A 19,004-nucleotide genomic window follows, 5' to 3' on the forward strand; every position below is an offset into this window, starting at 1 on the left:
CAGGCTGTCAGATGATAAGAGATGGGAGTGAGCTCAGGGTAGAAAAAAATGGCCTGTGTCACAAGCAAGAGGGCAGATACATGTCGTTAGTATAACAAAAATTATATTTTATTATGCTGAGGGTCATCACACAAGGTTCACACTCCAAATTCCTAACTACCGTCCTAAGCCTATTGCCTATCTCCCCACGGCTGCTCACTTGCGCAGTGATGTATCTTAGCTGAAAGTCAGCTTGTCAGGGTTCTGTCTCTAACAGAGTCTCAGGATCTGGAGAGGAGACTCTCCAGCCAAAGGGTAGATCAAGTTGGTCTCTCTCTAGATGTGCAGAGCAGGGAACTTCTCTTGTTCTCTGCTTGCATACTTTCCAGTGGTCATCGTGGGGTCTAGGACTGTGTCTGCTTATCTCAAGTGAGTGACATCACTGAGATCTGGTTATCAGTGCAGCGTCGTGATATCAGTGCTTGGGTGTAGTGGGGAATCCTGACTAAGCTATTTTCCCATGTCTAAAAGGCACTTTACCATGCTTGTTACATTGTGATAGGACTTTTTCCATAAATATGATTCACTTAACTCAAGGTATCCAGCCTGAGTGACAAGTTTCAGGATATAGATATTAGAATATATGGTGGTATATACTTTTATTTTCTTTTGGACATTAAGAAGCAATTTGCTAAATCTGAGTTCTAACAACTTACTGGAGAGACTTAAAAGTCCTAAAACAAGCAGCAATTTCTTCTGAAAACTTCATTATAGGCATTGAAAGGGTCATACCATTCTGTGACTGATAAAAAAGTCTCCTTCTATGGCTTCATTATTTTTGCCTCTTCGCTAACTGTGATGACTTCAATGTAGCCTGCAGATTGTATGTGGAAATAAACAATATTTTCTCTTCAGTCAAGTGTATAGACTGAAAGCTGACAATGATCAGATTTTTAAGGGGAAGTGATATTTGGAAATTCTAAGGGGCATAATTAGTGATGGGATCATCAAAAGACTCAACAATTATACTGTAGCCAAGCATTTAATTATGGGTCTGAAAATTTTAATTACACACTTCTTTTTTATAACACAGCTGTAAAACAAACATTAAAGGGGAAAAAAGATGAGAGTCTGTTGCATTAGAAAAAAGAATAGGTAAATTTTTGCCTTACTATTCTGCTTTGAATGGATTGTTCTAAAGTATAACCATTTTGAGAAAAAGAGGCCCATATCCTTTGAATAGCATCTACATTTTCAATTTTCCTGTTTCCCCAATAAAGGAAAACATATATCAATCACATGTAGGCAGCTGTTGGAAGTATAAGGGCATGCCATTTCCATTCACGCATTTCCATCAAATGTAAACAGGAGTTCCTTTCTTACATGGTCCTTAGACATTTGGAGGATATAGTAGGAATCTCGTGGTTGCACTTCTTAGAAAACTATACACAAATGCAATCTGTGGCTGCAAGCCCTGGAATGGCCACGTGTCCAGATTGGGATTCAAGCACAGCAACTTCAAGTCTGTGTGTGAGCAGGGTGATGCTCCTTCCAGAGCTGATGAACTTGGTCTGCCCTGTCCCTTTTAGAAGTAGTTGATGGATGGTGGTGGTGGCACATGCCTTACTCCTAGCACTTTGGAGACAGAGGCAGGCAAACGTCTGAGTTCTAGGTCAGTCTGGTTTAAAGAGATAGTTTCAGGACAGCTAGAGTTACACAGAGAAACTCTGTTTCAGGAAAAAAAAAACAAAGGAAACGAAGGAAGGAAGGAAAACAGGAAGGAAGGAAGGAAGGAAACGAAAGAAAGAGGAAGTTGTTGGTGGAATCAAAGCCTCAGAACCTGGTAAGAGGGACTGACCTGTGAAAGCTTCATCCCCAAGGCCTCAGGACACCACTAGGGTTCTCATTGGCCCATAAGCTCATCATTGCCAATCGATGTGGCAAGACAGAATACAGTATAATGATTGGCTGAGGCCTAGGTTACATGCTTCACCTTGTAATTTATGGGACTTCGACTGGAATGCCAGCAGGCCAGAAAACAAAGGGAGCTGATTTAGCAAAGAGCTCATGTTGGAGATAATAAAATGAAGGTTCTCCTGCTTAAACCAAAAGATCCTCATTATAGTGAGGTTGTCTTCAGAACTTTCAGTATCAGCAGGCAATCAAGTTTGTTCTAAATACTTTGTCGGCTGAACACTCTATGCTCACGAGCCTCTTCGGAGTCCAGAGTAGTTCCAGACGCCACCTCCATGTTTACTGGCCTGTGACTCTGCATTCTCCTGGGAAGAATACCTTTGGACACACCAGCCCCAGGCTCCGATGTTGTAGTTATGGCCACAAATGCACAAGATATATCCCACCCTGAACTTACAGCCTGCCAAAACTAGCTTATCACTATTAGGGCCAGGTCCTGCGCCTCTAGTGACTTTCAGTTTCTAGGGTGGACTTGTGGCTCACGATAGCTGCCACCAGCTACAGATATGGCTAGCTGGAATGGGAGTCTGATATATGGAGGCCCTTCGTCTTTCCTTGGCTTTGGAGTGGGTTCAGGTGTTCCATTGGCATACCTGAAGATGGGCAATTAGGATCTTCTCAGTGTTAGATTTCACCGGCCAAACACTAAGTTCTGGGGTCAAATTCTGTGTTTAATTCCCAGTCTCCTAGCAAGAGGGGTCTTAAACCATGCTAGGCCGCTCAAGGTTTGGGTAGTGTTGGGCTGCAGTCCTTTGTAGCCTAGGATGATGTGAAGCTCTGTCATACCTGAGTCTTGCATATTATTGTCTTGAAGTCTTAGAAATATGGTGGAGTCCATGATGCTGGTAGCACTGACTAAATGTAAGGTTAAAACACAAATCTTCCCCAGCCATACAACTGTCACCCACATTCAGAGGGTCTAGTTTGATCCTCTAGCTGGTTCCTTCTCTGTCCATCTGGAGTTGGTGAGCTCCCATTAACTCAAGTAGACTGTCTCATTGGGTGTCCCCATCATGGTCTTGACTTCTTTGTTCGTATTCTTACTCCTCCCACTCTTCGACTGGACTTTGGGAGCTCAGTCCAGTGCTCCGATGCGGGTCTCTGCCTCTGTTTCCATTAGTTGCTAAAGGAAGGTTCAATGGTGACATTTAAGATAGTCATCAATCTGACTACAGGGCAAGGCCACTTCAGGCATCCTCTCCTCTGCGAGGCCACTGGCAGTGACACCAGGATTTATCCCTACTGCTTGTACTGCTCTTTGGGATCCTATTCTCTTTGGATGGATACCTTGCTCAGCCTAGATATAGTAGGGAGAGCCATGGACCTTCCCCAAAGCAATGTGCCTCACCTTCTCTGAGGAGTGGATGGGGCTTGGGGTGGGAGGGGTAGGTGGAGGGGAGGAAGCAGGAATTGGGATTGGTATGTAAAAAAAAATTTGTTTTCTTTTTTTAAAAAAAAATAAAATAAGAATACCATAAATCTGTCTCACTGAGGCACAAGTGTTTGCTTGGTTTTGGGGGAGGTTCCAGAGTGCCCTCTGTGAGCCACTGAGGTCTATTCATGGATGGTGGAAATAGTTCTTTGGCCATCACCGTGATGGGCCTGGTGCTGGCTTTGGTGTCTAAGCCCTAAACCACTCTCCTTCTCAAGGCCCTTTCCCTACGGTAGGCTATTTGGAGTAGAGGATGGTGAGGTGACCAACCCTTGACCGTCCTGCTTCCAGTAGTCTTGTCCTTTAGCTATACCAGAAGCAGGTACCACGGCATGTCCATTGGTGTCTTTGGCTCCCATAGAGTCTGCTGTGTCCGTGCAGAGTGTGTGAGAGGGGCTTAGTGGTCATCTTGCCTTCTTTCTTGATGCTTTCTGGGTTGATCTGCCCATCAGCAGTCACCAAATCTTGCTGTAGTTTGCTCCATATGGAGAACTTCATTTATAATTTCACAGTTTCCAACTCTCCATTGCTTCCATGTTGGCAAATGTTAAAGTTATCCTCAAGACCTGGACACGGTGGCTCAAGTCTGTGATTTCGCTGGTTTATTGGCGCATCTGGAAGTCAACACGAGTCTGGGCCACATTAACAAGATCCTGCCTCAAAAGAAAAAAAGATGGAAACACAGGGGAACCCAAATGAAAATAACCTCTGGGCTGTCACTTACTTTTCAGAAATGATTATAGAATAGAAATACCACAAAATTTTACCTTTTAGTCTGGGGCACTGCTTCTCAGAGAAATCAGTTTTTTCTGTCTTTTCATAGCCCTAACTACATATTGTCAATTGAAAAATGTCTTTCGTGAAGTTCCAAGCTCCTTAAAGCAGAGATTAAGTGCATCTCGTTGATAACAGTATCTTGGTGTACTTAAATACAATATCAGACAAGGCCTTAAAATTAAATATTTTCCAATGTTTTCACATCCACTATAACTTTCAAAACTTTTGAAAAGATATTTGCTGCAAAACACAGTTAAGACACTTCTGAATTCCCTTCAAGTTTTTATTTAACACGCTGGCCTAGGCGTCAAGACTGTACAATGGAGTGCAACATTTCGAAGACTTTTAAATCCATGAGCTTCACAGTCTAGAAAAGAAAACTGACGATAATCAAACAGCAAATAAATTTTATCAATAATGCGTGCTATGAGGAGGAGGCAAAGGAAAAAGTAACAGAAGTGGAGGCCATGGTGAATATAATTTTGTGGTGGTGGTCGCGGGCACCAGACATACAGTGAGGGTAGAGGATTGTGGATGAAGGCAGCAGAAGTCCCGGAGGAGCTGTCGCTTAGCCTTGCTCAGCCATCAGAAGCACACCAAGATGGCTACTGAACAGTAAGGGGTGAGTGAGAGAAAGGTGTTGATAAAATGCAATTAGCAGCTTACAGGGCCTTGAAAATACGAGAATAAACCGTATTTTCTGATTGGTGTGGGATTCTGTTTGCACGGGGGATGCATATTGTAATTTATATAAGAAAGAACAAGACAGCGTCTGTGCGAGTAAAAAAGAACTGTACAAGACGAAAATCTAAGTGGGGGAACCATTTTGAAGGGACAGCAATAGTAGTTATGGGGAGAGAGGAGGAAGACTTGGGTAGTAGACAATTACTTGATTTAATTTATTTTTCCAATGTTTTACTATGAAAATTTTGAACACGCAGAAAAATTGAAAGACTTACTATCAATGTCCTCACCATGCAGCATAGTCCACCCATCATAGCTTTTCTGTCTACGTGTCTATGTGTCTGTCTATCTTTTCTTCATTCTCTTGTTACCCTTAGACAGTTCAAGTCTTTGGAGCAATACAAGGACTCAACACTCAGATCCTTTATTTAGTGTGTGCATGTGTGTGTGTGTGTGTGTGTGTGTAAGCACAGGTTCATACATTCTACAGTGCATGTGTTAGAGGTCAGAGGATAATTTCTGGAAGTTTCCTCTTTCCTCCACATGGGTTTCAGGGATCAAACTTAGGTTGACACGCTTGGTGGCAAGCATCTTTATCTACAGAGTCACCTGAACATCCTGCTTCCTCCTTTTTATTTGGTAAAGTACCTCACCTTTCAAGTAGTGCTGCCTGCATTTGGTAGGGAGTTCTTCCAATAGCAATGAACCCAGTCTGGAAACTCCGTCACAGACATGCCCAGACAATGTTTCCATGGCAATTCTAAATGCCAAACTGATGGTTAATCCATCCCACCAAGTAATTTGTTTAGTGGAGTAGTGGGAGTGAAAGTGTGACTGGGGACCTACTAAGGGAAGAAACCAGGAACAGCCAGCAGAAACAATTTTCAAATAATTTCCCCAAGATGTAGAGCAGAGAACTGGGCCAGTAGCTGGGGGACAAGGTGGAGCCATGAGAAACATTTCATTTTGGAAAAAGTGAGAACTATTATCAAGTTCTGTGCTGACAGAAATAATCCAGGAAGGGAAGAGATAACCACCAGAGTGGGGGCTGTGGCAATGGACAAAATCATCCAGGCAGGGGAGAAGGAGCTGTGTGGAAACATAACCAAAGGGCGCAGGTACAAAAAAATTTCCTAAACTCTAGTGGCATTTTCTCTTTCTTGTCAATGCAAGAATTAGGCATTGAGTTCTAACAAGTGCAAGACAATCTTCTGAGACGAGAGCATACACACTTAAGGAAGAAGACAGAGCTCCATGTTACTCGGACGTAGTCCAGCGGCAGTGTGTCAGGCTCTGCCAAGTGCTGCAAAGGGGCAGAGCTAAGCAGCTCCACAGAGAATTGGCTCACAGTTTTAAAAATGATAATAATTTAAAATAGATGGTGTTTGATTTTGATTTGTGAATGCCTTCTTCAATATTTTCCTCAATAGATTAGGCAAAAAGGCCAGAGACAGAGAAATACAGGTCTAGGAAATTTTGGAATTTTGAGGACCTCAGGGAAGGACCTCAGGGACCAAGGAAGGGAGCGTTCTTCCTGTCTACAGAGAAATGAAAAGAGGAAAGGACCATTCCGAGAAAGGGGAGACCTAAGGAAAGCCTGAATTCTCTAGGGCACATTGGGGAGTTCCAGTGGATAGGTTGTGTGGAACAATTGTTCTAGGGATGAGGACTGAACGGGTGATCGTTGCACATGCGATGAAACATGACTTGCTTATCTCTGGAGTAGGGCCATATGTAGAGAGTCTGTACCGATTGATGCTTTCCTTTGGAAGGAATCTTGGATGTAGATTTAAATTTTAGCCAGATGCTGCCACTGAGAAAAGAATCAGAGAAGTCATGTGGTTGGGATCAGGAAGTGTCTTGGGAATGCCTTCAGAACTGCTTTTGTGAGTGTTCAGAAAGAGACATGGGAGGAAAGAACAGATTCCCCAAGGGTTACTATATAGGAATTGGTAATTTAGGATTAACCATAGGGGAATGGATATTTGGCAATACTATACCTGTACAAACCAACAGCCAACAAGAAAAAAAGAAAATCAACAAAGATATTTTGATGCTTATGTGGACTGTGCCTAGCTACACAAATCGGCTTACTTATGAAAAAGCAGCCTAATACCAAACCACACAGTATATTCTGATGCTGGGATAAAATACCATGACCAAAAGCAGCTTAAGGAAGAGTGGTTTTATTGTAGCTTATGGCTCCAGGGGTTTAGAATCTTCCTTGTGGGGAAGAAACGGCATGGTATCAAGAACAGGGAGCTGGCCAATCACATTTTGTTCACACACAGAAAGTAGCTTGAGGGTCTAAAACCCTAAACCCCCAGTGATGCTTCACCTCCAAATATTCCATAACCCCTCCAAACAGTGTCACTAACTGGGAACAACGTGTTCAAATACATGAGCCCATAGGGGACATTTATCATTCAAATCATACCATGCATAGTAAAGGATGGCTGTGTATACCTCTTTAACTTGTAGTAGATGTATCAATACTCTTGCAATATTGATTGGCTAGGTTTGTGTTTTCATTTTACAGACACAGGCACTGGTCTCTTTCTTCATGCATGGTAGACTGTCAAGAAATGTTTTACAAGAGCACTGGGAAAATTAATTTTTAAGCTGTACCCAGTACCTAATGACACTTTAGAACTTTTTTCACTTTGATACAAAGATATTGGAGGCGGGGACAGAGAAGGGATTGAAATTGCATAATAAAGTATTCTCAGAAAGTTCTCAGATATGTTGAAATATTTAGTTTAAGGCTATACCAGCCAAATGAAGTTGAGAATGGAGACAATTATCTGAACTATTCAAGCTAAAACACAATTTTGCTTGAAATAACTATGCGATTGGGGGAAAGTGGTTTTAGGAAAAGCTCTAATTATCTAGAAAAAACATCTTTAATCCTTCACATGAAAGGCAGATGATTGGAGAAAGCCATAATCATGTTCTTAATACAGTTTTGGCTCTGTATTTACTTCACAGTTGCACATCTTGCAACATCCTCCACGAGATGGCAGGTTGTAACATCCTCCACGAGATGGCAGGTTGTAACACACTGGAGCCAGAAGGTGCACCATTGCTTAACGTCATTTTGCAATAAGCAGCAGACACCAAACAGTCGCACAATAAACTATGACCAGTTCATCTTCTCAATTGCAAATATGTAGATTCTGATGATGTTTTCTAGGAATTAAGGCTTTTATCTTATAAAGACACAGTTGCCCAAGTGTGACTATTTTCAGGATATGGGAAGTGAAGGAAAATGATGATTTGGCAATAGTTTACCCACATAAAGGTGTAATAATAATTTAAGTCTATTCATACAAGGCAAATGAAGATCCACTATTGACTGACCCATCTAAAATCAACACTGTATGGGAGGCCCAAGAAGATGAGACAAGAAAAATATTCCACACCCATGTTTGAAATAATTATTTATAAGACTAAATATTAAAATGCAATAATTACTTTTGAGAGGATTTATTTCATTATTTTAAGGTATCCCTGGAGACATTTTATCGGAACAACTAAGGAATGGTGTAATTCAATAATTCCAATAGTAAGATTAAGTGGGATGATTTCAACAAATTGGATGCTAGACCAATGGAACCCAAATCTCCGGAAAAATTAAGTTTTGAGTTGCAGTCAGTATATAATGGCGCTTTAGTGGGCACAGGCCTGAGTACTGTAAAGGTCTCCCCAGGCTTTCTAGCGACACTTACACATCTTCTTTCCCTGATCATTTGGTGATGTCTTTTCAGTTGCTGGCATGAGGCACCGCTAGCCGAGCATGACTGCCACTTGGGCTCAGCTTCTTCTCTATATTCTTGGGTTTTATTCTGTTGCTATGAGATAATACTCTGCCAAAGGCAGCATAAGGGATAAAGGGCTTACTTTAGCTTAGAGTTTCAGGCTACCACTCATCATGGCAGGGAAATCAAGAGAAGAGGAAATGCATGCATGCATGCATGGTGCCTTTCAGCTCTCCTTCTCTACTTACAGAACCTAGAGTCCCCTGCAGAGGGAATGGCACCACCCACAGTGGGTGGATCACTCATGTGAGTGCCAGATTCGGACAAGTTGACAATTAACACTGATTATTACAGTTACAAATAATCTAGAGTTAAAACAAAGCTGTTTCCCCTTTATAGCTACTGGAGGACAGGGAACAGAATTAAATGTTAATCACATGAAAGTAATTGGTTTCAAAATATAGCTGCTAATCCTAGTAGGATTTCTGCTTCTCTAATCAAAGAGGTTTCAGGGACTGTGGTGGACTGTAACCTGTGCTCTTCCTGATTTCTTTGGATATTTTCTGTGGTGCACCCCATCTCCTGATCACACTAGGATTTAGCTTCCAATAGTCAGAAGAAAGACATTTCCGAGGTATTTTTGTGGTTTTGACAGCAGAAAGCACCCAGAAATTTACATCTTCCTAGGCAAACCCTTCACCATGGACAGATGTCACCTTTTCTTCTTTGATGAGGACAGTCCCAAGCACACTGGGGAAGGACCAGGCTGGATTGCCTCTGAGACCAGGAGACGGCACTTGGACTCGGGTTCTCTCCCCTTTCTCTTGCCTCCCTTGTCTAGCAGTGCTGAATCACTTGCACACTCACTTCCATCTCAGGATCTATTTCTGGGGAACCCCTAAGATGCGCACCAAAACCAAAGACTACCAGGTCCAGAAACCAAACTAGACACAATACATAATATTCCATCTCCCATTTAGCTGGTTACATGGCAAGCACAAAGGAACATTAGGAAGGAGCAGGATCTTACGTAATCTAGTACACATTGGAAAACTATTGCTTTGGTTTACAAAAATGAGTCTGCTTTAGAGGAAATAAAATGATGCCCGTAATAAAGGAAATAAAATGATGCCCAAGACTTTCAAGAGTAAACACAGAGCCCCTGTTTCAGGAAATGCTCAGGGTGGATGGGCAAGGAGGCTCACATTCTTCAGCCGCCATGCTCAGTAGACAGAGGCAAGAAGATCCAGGCCAGCCTGCTGAAACCATGTCTGCATTGATCTTCATTCAGAAATATTTCCCTGGGTTAGTCTACCAAATGAGACACAGTATATCTGAACATCAGCACATCCTGAATTTACATGGTTTATGTGAGTTTTTGGATTTTCTACTTTCTGGCTTTGTGTCTCTAGGCAAGTCTTATAATTTCTCCATAACTTAGTTTCTTTAATTATAAAACAATTACTAATAATGCCTATCTCAGGGTTATAATGAAGGTTAAGCTAGATGATGCATACAGAAGGTTAGCTTAGGGTGTCTCTTTTGTGGCCCTGGGACTGCAGGGATCCCAGCAAATGTTTGACTGTGGCCCAACACTTTTGTAGAGCACATCCTTGTGTTATCTATCACATATTAGGCTGACATCACTGGTGACTTGGTCCAGGTCATCCCACAAGCATTAGCTAATGTTAACATTGTTTCAGGAAAATAATAATCTTGGTTTTTTTCCTTCTCTAGTCTTTGATTTCTGTTGTTTGAGACTCTTTTTTTTTTTTTTTTTTTTTGGTTTTTCGAGACAGGGTTTCTCTGTAGCTTTGGAGCCTGTCCTGGAACTAGCTCTTGTAGACCAGGCTGGTTGCCGCTTCAGTCTCTGTGAGCCCCGGTGAGCCAGGTTAGTTCGTTCTGTATGTTTTCTTGTGGTGCCCTTGACACCACTGGGTCCTCCAATCCTTCTTCCCCCTCCTATGCAGGATTCCTCGAGCTCCATCTAATGTTTGACTGTTTCCATCTGTTACTGGGTGAAGACTCTTTGAGGGCAGTTGGGCTAGGCATCAATCTATGCACATATCATTAGGAATTTAATAAGAAATCATTTTGTTGACCTTTTTTTCATCATTCACGTTTGGCTCTATCCTAGGTCTCTGGGGTATCCAGTTTCCGGGTCCTGGACCTCAGGGGTGAGCTCCCTCTCAGGGTATGGGAGAATGATCTTTCCTAGTTCCACTCATTTACTGGCAAACTTCCTGAGCCAGCGTTTCCACTTAGTGCTGACAACACGTTCACAGATACAGGGCCATCTCCTGGAGCTCCGGCAGATTATTAGGGACTCCATTCCTAGGGGAAAACCTAACTCTTTCCCTCTCTTGGCAGCCATAACTTACCAAAATCTCCCCAGACGGGGGTGGGACTTTATCAGCTCCTCTACCATCTGTGCCAGGATTTTGGCTGGCTTGATACTGTGCAAGTCTTCTACGCATAGTCTCGGCTTCTCTGAATTCGTGTGTCCAGCGTAGCTGTTGTGTCTAGAATATACTGTTCCTCTGCAAACCTCTACTACTTCTGGCTCTTTAACTTTTCTGCCTCCTCTTCCATGGTGATCCTGGAACTTTGGGGAGGAGGTATGATGTAGAGATCCTATGTAGGTAGGGCCAAGCACTTGAATGCCAGTTCTCTGAATGCTCACTAATTGTGAATCTATCAATCATCTACTGGAAAAGAAAGCTTTTCGCATGAGAGTTGGAGAGCTGCACCAATCTTTTGATATAAAGATATGTAGGAGACAGTTTAATGCATTATGTCCATTTAGCAGAATAATAGGAGATTCTCTCCTAGGGTCTATGACACACGCAGATTTGGGGTTTTGGCCTAGTGAATTTCAACTAGTGATGCTAGCCTTAAAGCCAATCAGAAAGTGGTTGGTCACTCCCACAACATTTGTGCCCCGATTGCACCAATGGGCATGTCTTGCCAAGGTAGTGATTCTTCTAGATCCCATCATTAACTACCAGGTAAACTGTTAGTTCTGTTTCTCCCCCACGAACCTGACTACTACCTCCATCACTACAAAAGCTACCCAGTCGGGGTGAAGCTCCCTGGGGGTACCAGCTTGATTTCTCCATGCCCTGTGACCGAAGTGTCTGGCATCTCTGGTAATACAGTCTTTCCATCGGGTTCTTCACGGCAATCATGAACAATGAAAGCAGCCTATAATGTTTGGGAGTTCTGCAGGACTGCTCACTGATCAGTATCTTGAAGGCACATAAGCCACACCTAGCGCTGGGATTTTTATTTGAAAGTCTGTAGTGTCTGGAAACAGAAATACCCCACCCCATTATAAACAACAAAAGTCATGTGTGTGTGTGTGTGTGTGTGTTTGTGTGTGTGTTTGTATCTACTAGGAACCTTCTACAGTGGTAGGTTTCTATGTGGCTTTCAAAAGTCTTTAGTGTTTGTTATCCTTCCCCATCACCTCTCCTTTGTTTTGCCTTTCCACTCCCACCCTAGTTAGCTCTTTTTTGCTTCATTATTTGCCTCTAACCCTTCTACTTCCTGCGTTCTCTCTACTCACACAGTTATTGTTATATTTAACTTAACCTCAGGGCACGGAAAGATCCAGCCATCGCTACTGTGACCTGCTCTTGAAACATCGAAGCCTCTAACTCTTCAACTTTGGGTCTTTTCAAATTCCCTGGCTTCCTAGAGAACAAATAGACATGACCAAGCTTTCAAAGGGAATGAATTCTGAATTAGTGCATTCAGGCAGACTGAAGGCTTACTGCCCTGCTCTGCCTTTCTTCAGGTCCTGGAATCTGTTCTCATATCTTGGAATCCGAGAATGAGGATGCCCATGTTACTTTTAGGCCAAATAGTTCCTCACGAATTTATGGTAATTACAGACAAAAATGCTGATTTTAAAAACAAAGCCCCAGGACAATGAGTATAATTTACTCAGTCCCAGAGAATTAATTTCTCATCCCTCGGATGGCTTTTCTGTTCAGGGTGTTCTTCATTTAGGTGGCTTTCTTAGTGATTGCCCTGGCTGCTTAGCAACCACCATTTCCAGCCTTCCCGGAACACGGAAGAAAATTGCTCACATCAGCACTATCAAGATATTTTTTGAAGAGGACTTTCTTTTGTGAAAAATCAAGCATACAAAACATGACTTTCCAATATATATTGTTTGGAAAAATGTTAACACTCATGTAATAAATTAAATCTGAAATTGCAAATGTTGAGTAGCTACAAGCAGAAATGTGGGTGTCTTTTTAAAAAATTATGCATATTTGTATATAGGCAGACAGTGTTGGGGAGCCTCTTAGGTCATTTAATTTCCAGCCATCCTCTGTGGGTCTCTTATGAATCAGGCATCATTATTCCCACGTTTGCCCTAAATGGAAGAATGTGATGAATATGCCTGCCATTCCAGAATGCTAATATTCTACATTGTGCTAAAGAAGCAACAGCAATCAGCTCAATCTTATTTAGATGGGTAGGTATCGAAGGTATGAACGGAAATTAGTCAGAATACGGTGATTCATCAGAAAATTGATCAATGTAAAGGTCACTAATTTCTCCAAATGATTTTTCGTCTGCTTCGCAATCCTTCTGGGTTTAATTTTCTCTATTAAATTATCCCTGAGTATACATAATTATTAAGTCAGTAGCACTTGGTCTAATTAATTCCTGATATTAAGCCTCTTGTGGGCTTTTTTCTTCTAGCTTTTTCTCAAAGTTGATTCTCACCTGTATTAGAACCCTGGCTTCACCTGCTCTGTTGGGGTGGTGGTGGTCAGGAACGTGTCTTAGGGATGCTGGTCAAGGTAAGACTCTGGAATTTTCCAAGCCTTAGATTTCTTGTTTGTGAAGTGGGATAACATCAACACCAATGACCTAGGATGCTGAGACTCCAATGTTAATGCACTTGGAACACTGAACAAAATGGCTGAAGGGGAGATGAGGTAAAAATTCAGTAGGTTATGGGAAACTTGATAACACACTGTCCCTGAACAGACAGAATCTAATGAGTGGGTGCTGAGGATGTCTGCTTTCCTTCTTATAGCTCCTTGATTCTTCCCAGGCCCCAAAGCCAGTGCATCCCATCCACACAGACCATCTTTGTGTTCATTAAACACTTGGCATGGGTTTCCCAATGGAACTCCCTTTTGTTGACTTTTAGCTTTGAGTAGGGTGTTATAAGAAATACTCAGGTAATATGTAGAAACCAGAAACTTTGTGTTTTTCTTAGTTTTTAAGAACATGTTGTCTGATCGGAAGTCAGTTGAATAGATTACAGTTCTATTATCATCATTATCATCAAAATCATCATCATCTCATAATCATTATCATCATCACCATCACCATCAGTAGCAGCAACCAACTGCTGCTGCTGCTGCCGCCAACATTTTCTGAGCATCTAATGCATGGGGCTCATGGTTGATGAGCCACACAGAGTATAAGGAGTCTGCAGGCTTAGCTCTCAGAGGCTGAGGAACCTCACCAGGGAATCAGCTGTGTCTCTGCAATGTTTTGTTTTCTCTTTTCTGTTCAACAAACAGTACTTCATTTCCCCGGAGAGCTCGGGCTTCACCATCGACAGCACCGGGACAATTTCCACAGTAACGGCTTTGGATTTTGAGAGGGACGTGAGAAGGTAATGCTGTGCTGGGTTTCCTTTGGAAATGCTTGAGAAGGTAACGCTGTGCTGGGTTTCCTTTGGAAATGCTGGTCCTTTGGCTTGTAGTTCCTGTCCTGAAAAAGAATTCTCCCCGTCTGATCTTAACATTCTTCTCACCTGAAGTTGCTCTTGATACTGTCTTAAAGATGAAACTGACACTCACCTGTAATTGTACCATTGCTGCTTTGGATGTCTGTGGGGACCCTCTCTGTCACCTGCTTTTGCCACACTGAAGCACCAAGACGATTTTGGTAGTTTTATTTATACCCTGCTGTGGAAGTCGGCAGTTCAGCTCTCCAGGTGCCTGTAATGTGGAGCAGCCTTCTATCCTTGAGAAGTTAGCACACAGCCACTTGGTTATTTCCTCTGCATCAACTAAGTGGGTTACCACTGGTTCAAGTTAGCATTTTTATTTTTATAATGGTTTAATGCCTACCCCGCTTCAGTTATATATTTTGCATCAAAGTGCTTCACAGGAAAAGGGAGTTGACTCTGAAGGCATTTCAATAACCTTTTTCCTGCCTTTCTTAAGTGATTCTTTGTGACGATGAAAGTTGAGAATGGAAAATATCCTGAGCAGCTTCCTGGACAGCAAAGGTGCAGCAAAGCCTAGCTGCCCACACGTCAAACATCAGGTCCAAAGGCAGAAGGAGATTCAGGTCCACAAATGGATCATCACAATGAGCATGAGTCTCGAAGCTGGGGGTGAAGCTTAGCTGGTAGAACATTTCCCTAGCATTATTGGAACTTAAATTCTGATTCCCCAGCACCGCATCAACCAGATTATGGCTCTACACACATAATCTCATCACCAGCAGGGGGAGACAGAAAGATCAAAATTTCAAGTTCATCTTTGGGGACACAATGAGTTTGAGGCTAGCCTAGGATACATGAGACTGTCTTAAACCAAAGCCCCTAACAAAATACCCTAGATATTTATTTATTTTGGGTTTTTTGAAACAGGGTTTCTCTGTCTAGCTTCAGGGCCTGTCCTGTGTGGACCGAGTTTTCTGTCCCACCTGGTCCTGCAGTCGTTCAGTCCCAAATAAACACACAAAGGCCTACATTAATTACAAACTGATTGGCGTATTAGCTCAGGTTTCTTATGAACTCATAACTTGTGTTAGACCATAATACTTGTCTGTGTTAGCCACATGGCTTGGTATATTTTTCAGTGAGGCCGTCACATGTTGCTTCCTCTGTGTCTGGGTGATTACTGCAGACTGAGATTTCCTCTTCCCAGAATTCTCCTGTTCCCATTGCCCTGCCTATATTTTCTGCCTGGCTACTGGCCAATCAGTGTTTTATTATACAAGAAACAAATCTTTACAGGGTAAAACCATTGTCCTACAGCAGTCCTGGAACTTGCTCTATAGACCAGGCTGGCCTTGAACTCACAGAGAGTTGCCTGCCTCTGCCTCCTAAGTGCTGGGGATTAAAGGCATGTGCCATCATCACCTGGCCTACCTTAGATATTTTTTAATGTTCTTTTTAAAATTGATTTTATTGAGCTATACATTTTCCCTCCTCCCCTCGTTTCCTCTACTCTCCCCTTCAACCCTCTCCCATAGTCCCCATCATCCTAATTTACTCAGGAGATCTTGTCTTTTTCTACTTCCCATGTAGATTAGATCCATGTTTGTCTCTTTTAGGGTTCTCATTGTTGTCTAGGTTCTCTGGGATTGTGAATTGTAGGCTGGTTTTCTTTGCTTTATGACTAAAAGCCACTTATGAGTGAGTACATATGATAATTATCTTTCTGTGTCTGGGTTACCTCACTTAATATGATGTTTTCTATATCCATTCATTTGCCTGCAAATTTTAAGATATCATTATTTTTTTCTGCTGTGTAGAACTCTATTGTGTAAATGTACCACATTTTCCTTATCCATTCTTTAGTCGATGGGGCATTTAGGTTGTTTCCAGGTTCTGACTATGACAAACAATGCTGCTCTGAACATAGTTGAGCACATATCCTTGTGGTATAATTGAGCCTCCTTTAGGTATATACACAAAAGTGATATTGCTTCTTGGGGAAGGTTGTTTCCTAATTTTCTGAGAAATCACCATACAGATATCCAAAGGGGCTGTACCAGCTTGCACTCCCACCAGCAATGCAGGAGTGTTCCCTTTGCCCTACATTCTCTCCAGCATAAGTTGTCATCAGTGTTTTTGATTTTGGCCATTCTTACAGGTGTAAGATAGAATCTCAGAGTTGTTTTGATTTGCATTTTTTTTTTTTGATGACTAAGGATGTTGAGCATTTCCTTAAGTGTCTTTCAGCCATTTGGGATTCCTCTGTTGAGAGTTCTCTGTTTAGGTCTGCGCTCCATTTTTTTTATTGGATTATGTAATCTTTTGGTGTCCAATGTCTTGAGTTCTTTGTATATTTTGGAGATCAGACCTCTGTCTGATGTGGGGTTGGTGAAGACATTTTCCCGTTCTGCTGGCTGCCATTTTGTCTTGTTGACCGTATTCATGGCTTTACAGAAGCTTCTCAGTTTCAGGAGGTCCCATTTATTAATTGTTTCTCTCAGTGTCTGTGCTGCTGGGGTTATAGTTAGGAAGTAGTCTCCCGTGTCAATGCATTCAAGTGTACTTCCCACTTTCTCTTCTTTAAGATGCAGTGTGGCTGGCTTTATGTTGAGATCTTTGATCCATTTGTACTTGAGTTTTGTGAATGGTGATAAATATGGATCTACTTTTATTCTTCTACATGTTGATATCCAGTTATGCCAGCACTGTTTGTTAAATATGATTTCTTTTTTCCTTTTAATATTTTTTTGCTTCTTTGTCAAAAATCAGGTGTTTGTAGGTGTGTGGATTAGTATCTGGGTCTTCTATTCAGTTCCATTGGTCCTCCTGTCTGTTTTTATGTCAATACAAGGCTGTTTTCAGTACTGCAGCTCTGTAGTAGACTTTGAAGTCAGGAATTGTGATTCCTCCAGAAGTTCTTTTATTGTACAGGATTGTTTTGACTATCCTGGGTTTTTTGCTTTTCCATATGAAGTTAAGTACTGTTCTTTTGAGGTATGTGAAGAATTTTGCTGGGATTTTGATGCGCATTGCATTGAATCTGTTTATTGCTTTTGGTAAGATTGCTATTTTTACTATGTTAATTCTACTTACCCAAGAGCATGGGAGCTATGATAGAGATTTATAAGTTTTAAGACTTATTTATCTTAATAATTATCTTGTTTAATTTAAATTAAAGTTTGGGAAAGAAAATTTTTTTTTCTGGGCAAGTGAGAAGGAAAGATTTGTTTAGGTATATTATTGGCTTTTTCCAATACTTTTTTCATAAGCCATCAACTTCTTGAAAGAGAAATTAAGAAATTGGGAAGTGGTTACACATTGGTATGGAGAGACAGAGAGGGAATTTTGGTGTCAGTATTTTAAGGTAAAATAGTTTTTTTTTTTATCTGAAGAAGAAAGTAACTCTTTGAATTTGCCTGGAACTGGAGTTTGTTGGGATCAAATCTAAAAGCACTGGGAAAGTCAGGAGACATGACCACAAGGGGTCACAGTCTGGGGATGAGAATGTTCGTCATTAATAATGAAAATTTCATTTTTCTCATTTCATTAGTCATCCCTCATACCTCCACATGTATCTGGGAAATAAAAACTTGTTAACCATGTACCAATCCTAATGTTTCTTATGGTGACTAATTTGTTTGGAAGGCTTCTTCCTTTTTTATCTCTGTGTTTAAGTCCACCTGTAGACTTGAACACTCCCTCCTCCTGCCTGGAGATGTTATCCTGGATGGCAGGATGATGTGTCCCCCACCACACTGGGGTACTCCTAACCCTTTAACCTCAGCATCTGTTAGTCTTTAATAGAATTCAGTAATTAAAGGGTACAAATCCATAGCTATGAATGATCCTGTTTGTTACAAAAATGCTAAAAAATTTCTATATAATGCCCCACCCCCAGATATTTATAAGAAATAACAAATCTGCCGGGCGGTGGTGGCGCACGCCCTTAATCCCAGCACTCGGGAGGCAGAGGCAGGCGGATCTCTGTGAGTTCGAGACCAGCCTGGTCTACAAGAGCTAGTTCCAGGACAGGCTCCAAAGCCACAGAGAAACCCTGTCTCGAAGAAAAAAAAAAAATAACAAATCTTTTTTTTTTGAAAAAAACAAACTTTTTTTTAAACAGTTCATAAATTTGTGTGTCATGATAATATCTGCCAGCACTTGGCAAACATTTTAAAAGCTAAAGCCTCTTCAGTCAGGTGATTTGACCCATTTCTTTCCAAAGTGTTAGCTACTTCCGACTGCTAAAACATCTGGTCTGACTGGCATCTTAAGCAAAGGAGTCAATGTTTGTAGCTGGCCAGTTCATCCTGCTAGGTTCTGTGTCTCTGGAAGCCTGCTATTTATCAAGTCTTAACCATCTTTTTTTTTTTTTTTGGTGGCTGTGCTTTTAGTTTTTCACTGGTTATTAAAGTGGTTGATCCTGGAGGACTGTTTGCTACTGGGAATCTAAAGATTTTCCTCATCAATGTCAACAATAAGGACCCCACTCTTGCCTGCAGGTAAGGCAAGATAGCATATTATTTGATCTGACCTTGAAAACATCATTTCCTCCTTCCTTCTTTTTCTTCTTTTTAACTGAGAAAGAAAATAAGCCAGCATTTTATAAACAACCACACAAGATACAAGAGTCTAAAAAAAAGGCTTATTTAGAAACTAAAAGCAAAAACAGTTTTAAAGTATAAACTAT

The 19,004-nt window shown here is 41.5% G+C and overlaps 1 protein-coding gene across 1 annotated transcript in view; it reads left to right on the forward strand.

The window, feature by feature from the left end:
* LOC119827103 (cadherin-related family member 3-like) overlaps window positions 1–19,004 on the forward strand; it is a 72,579-nt gene that overhangs the window by 19,610 nt on the left and 33,965 nt on the right. The window contains exons 5-6 of the mRNA XM_038348546.2: window positions 14,160–14,254; window positions 18,709–18,816. Coding sequence (XP_038204474.2) covers window positions 14,160–14,254; window positions 18,709–18,816 — 203 coding nt within the window. The remainder of the gene's footprint in view (window positions 1–14,159; window positions 14,255–18,708; window positions 18,817–19,004) is intronic.

This window comes from Arvicola amphibius, chromosome 12, assembly GCF_903992535.2.
Source record: "Arvicola amphibius chromosome 12, mArvAmp1.2, whole genome shotgun sequence".
NCBI classification, from domain to species: domain Eukaryota; kingdom Metazoa; phylum Chordata; class Mammalia; order Rodentia; family Cricetidae; genus Arvicola; species Arvicola amphibius.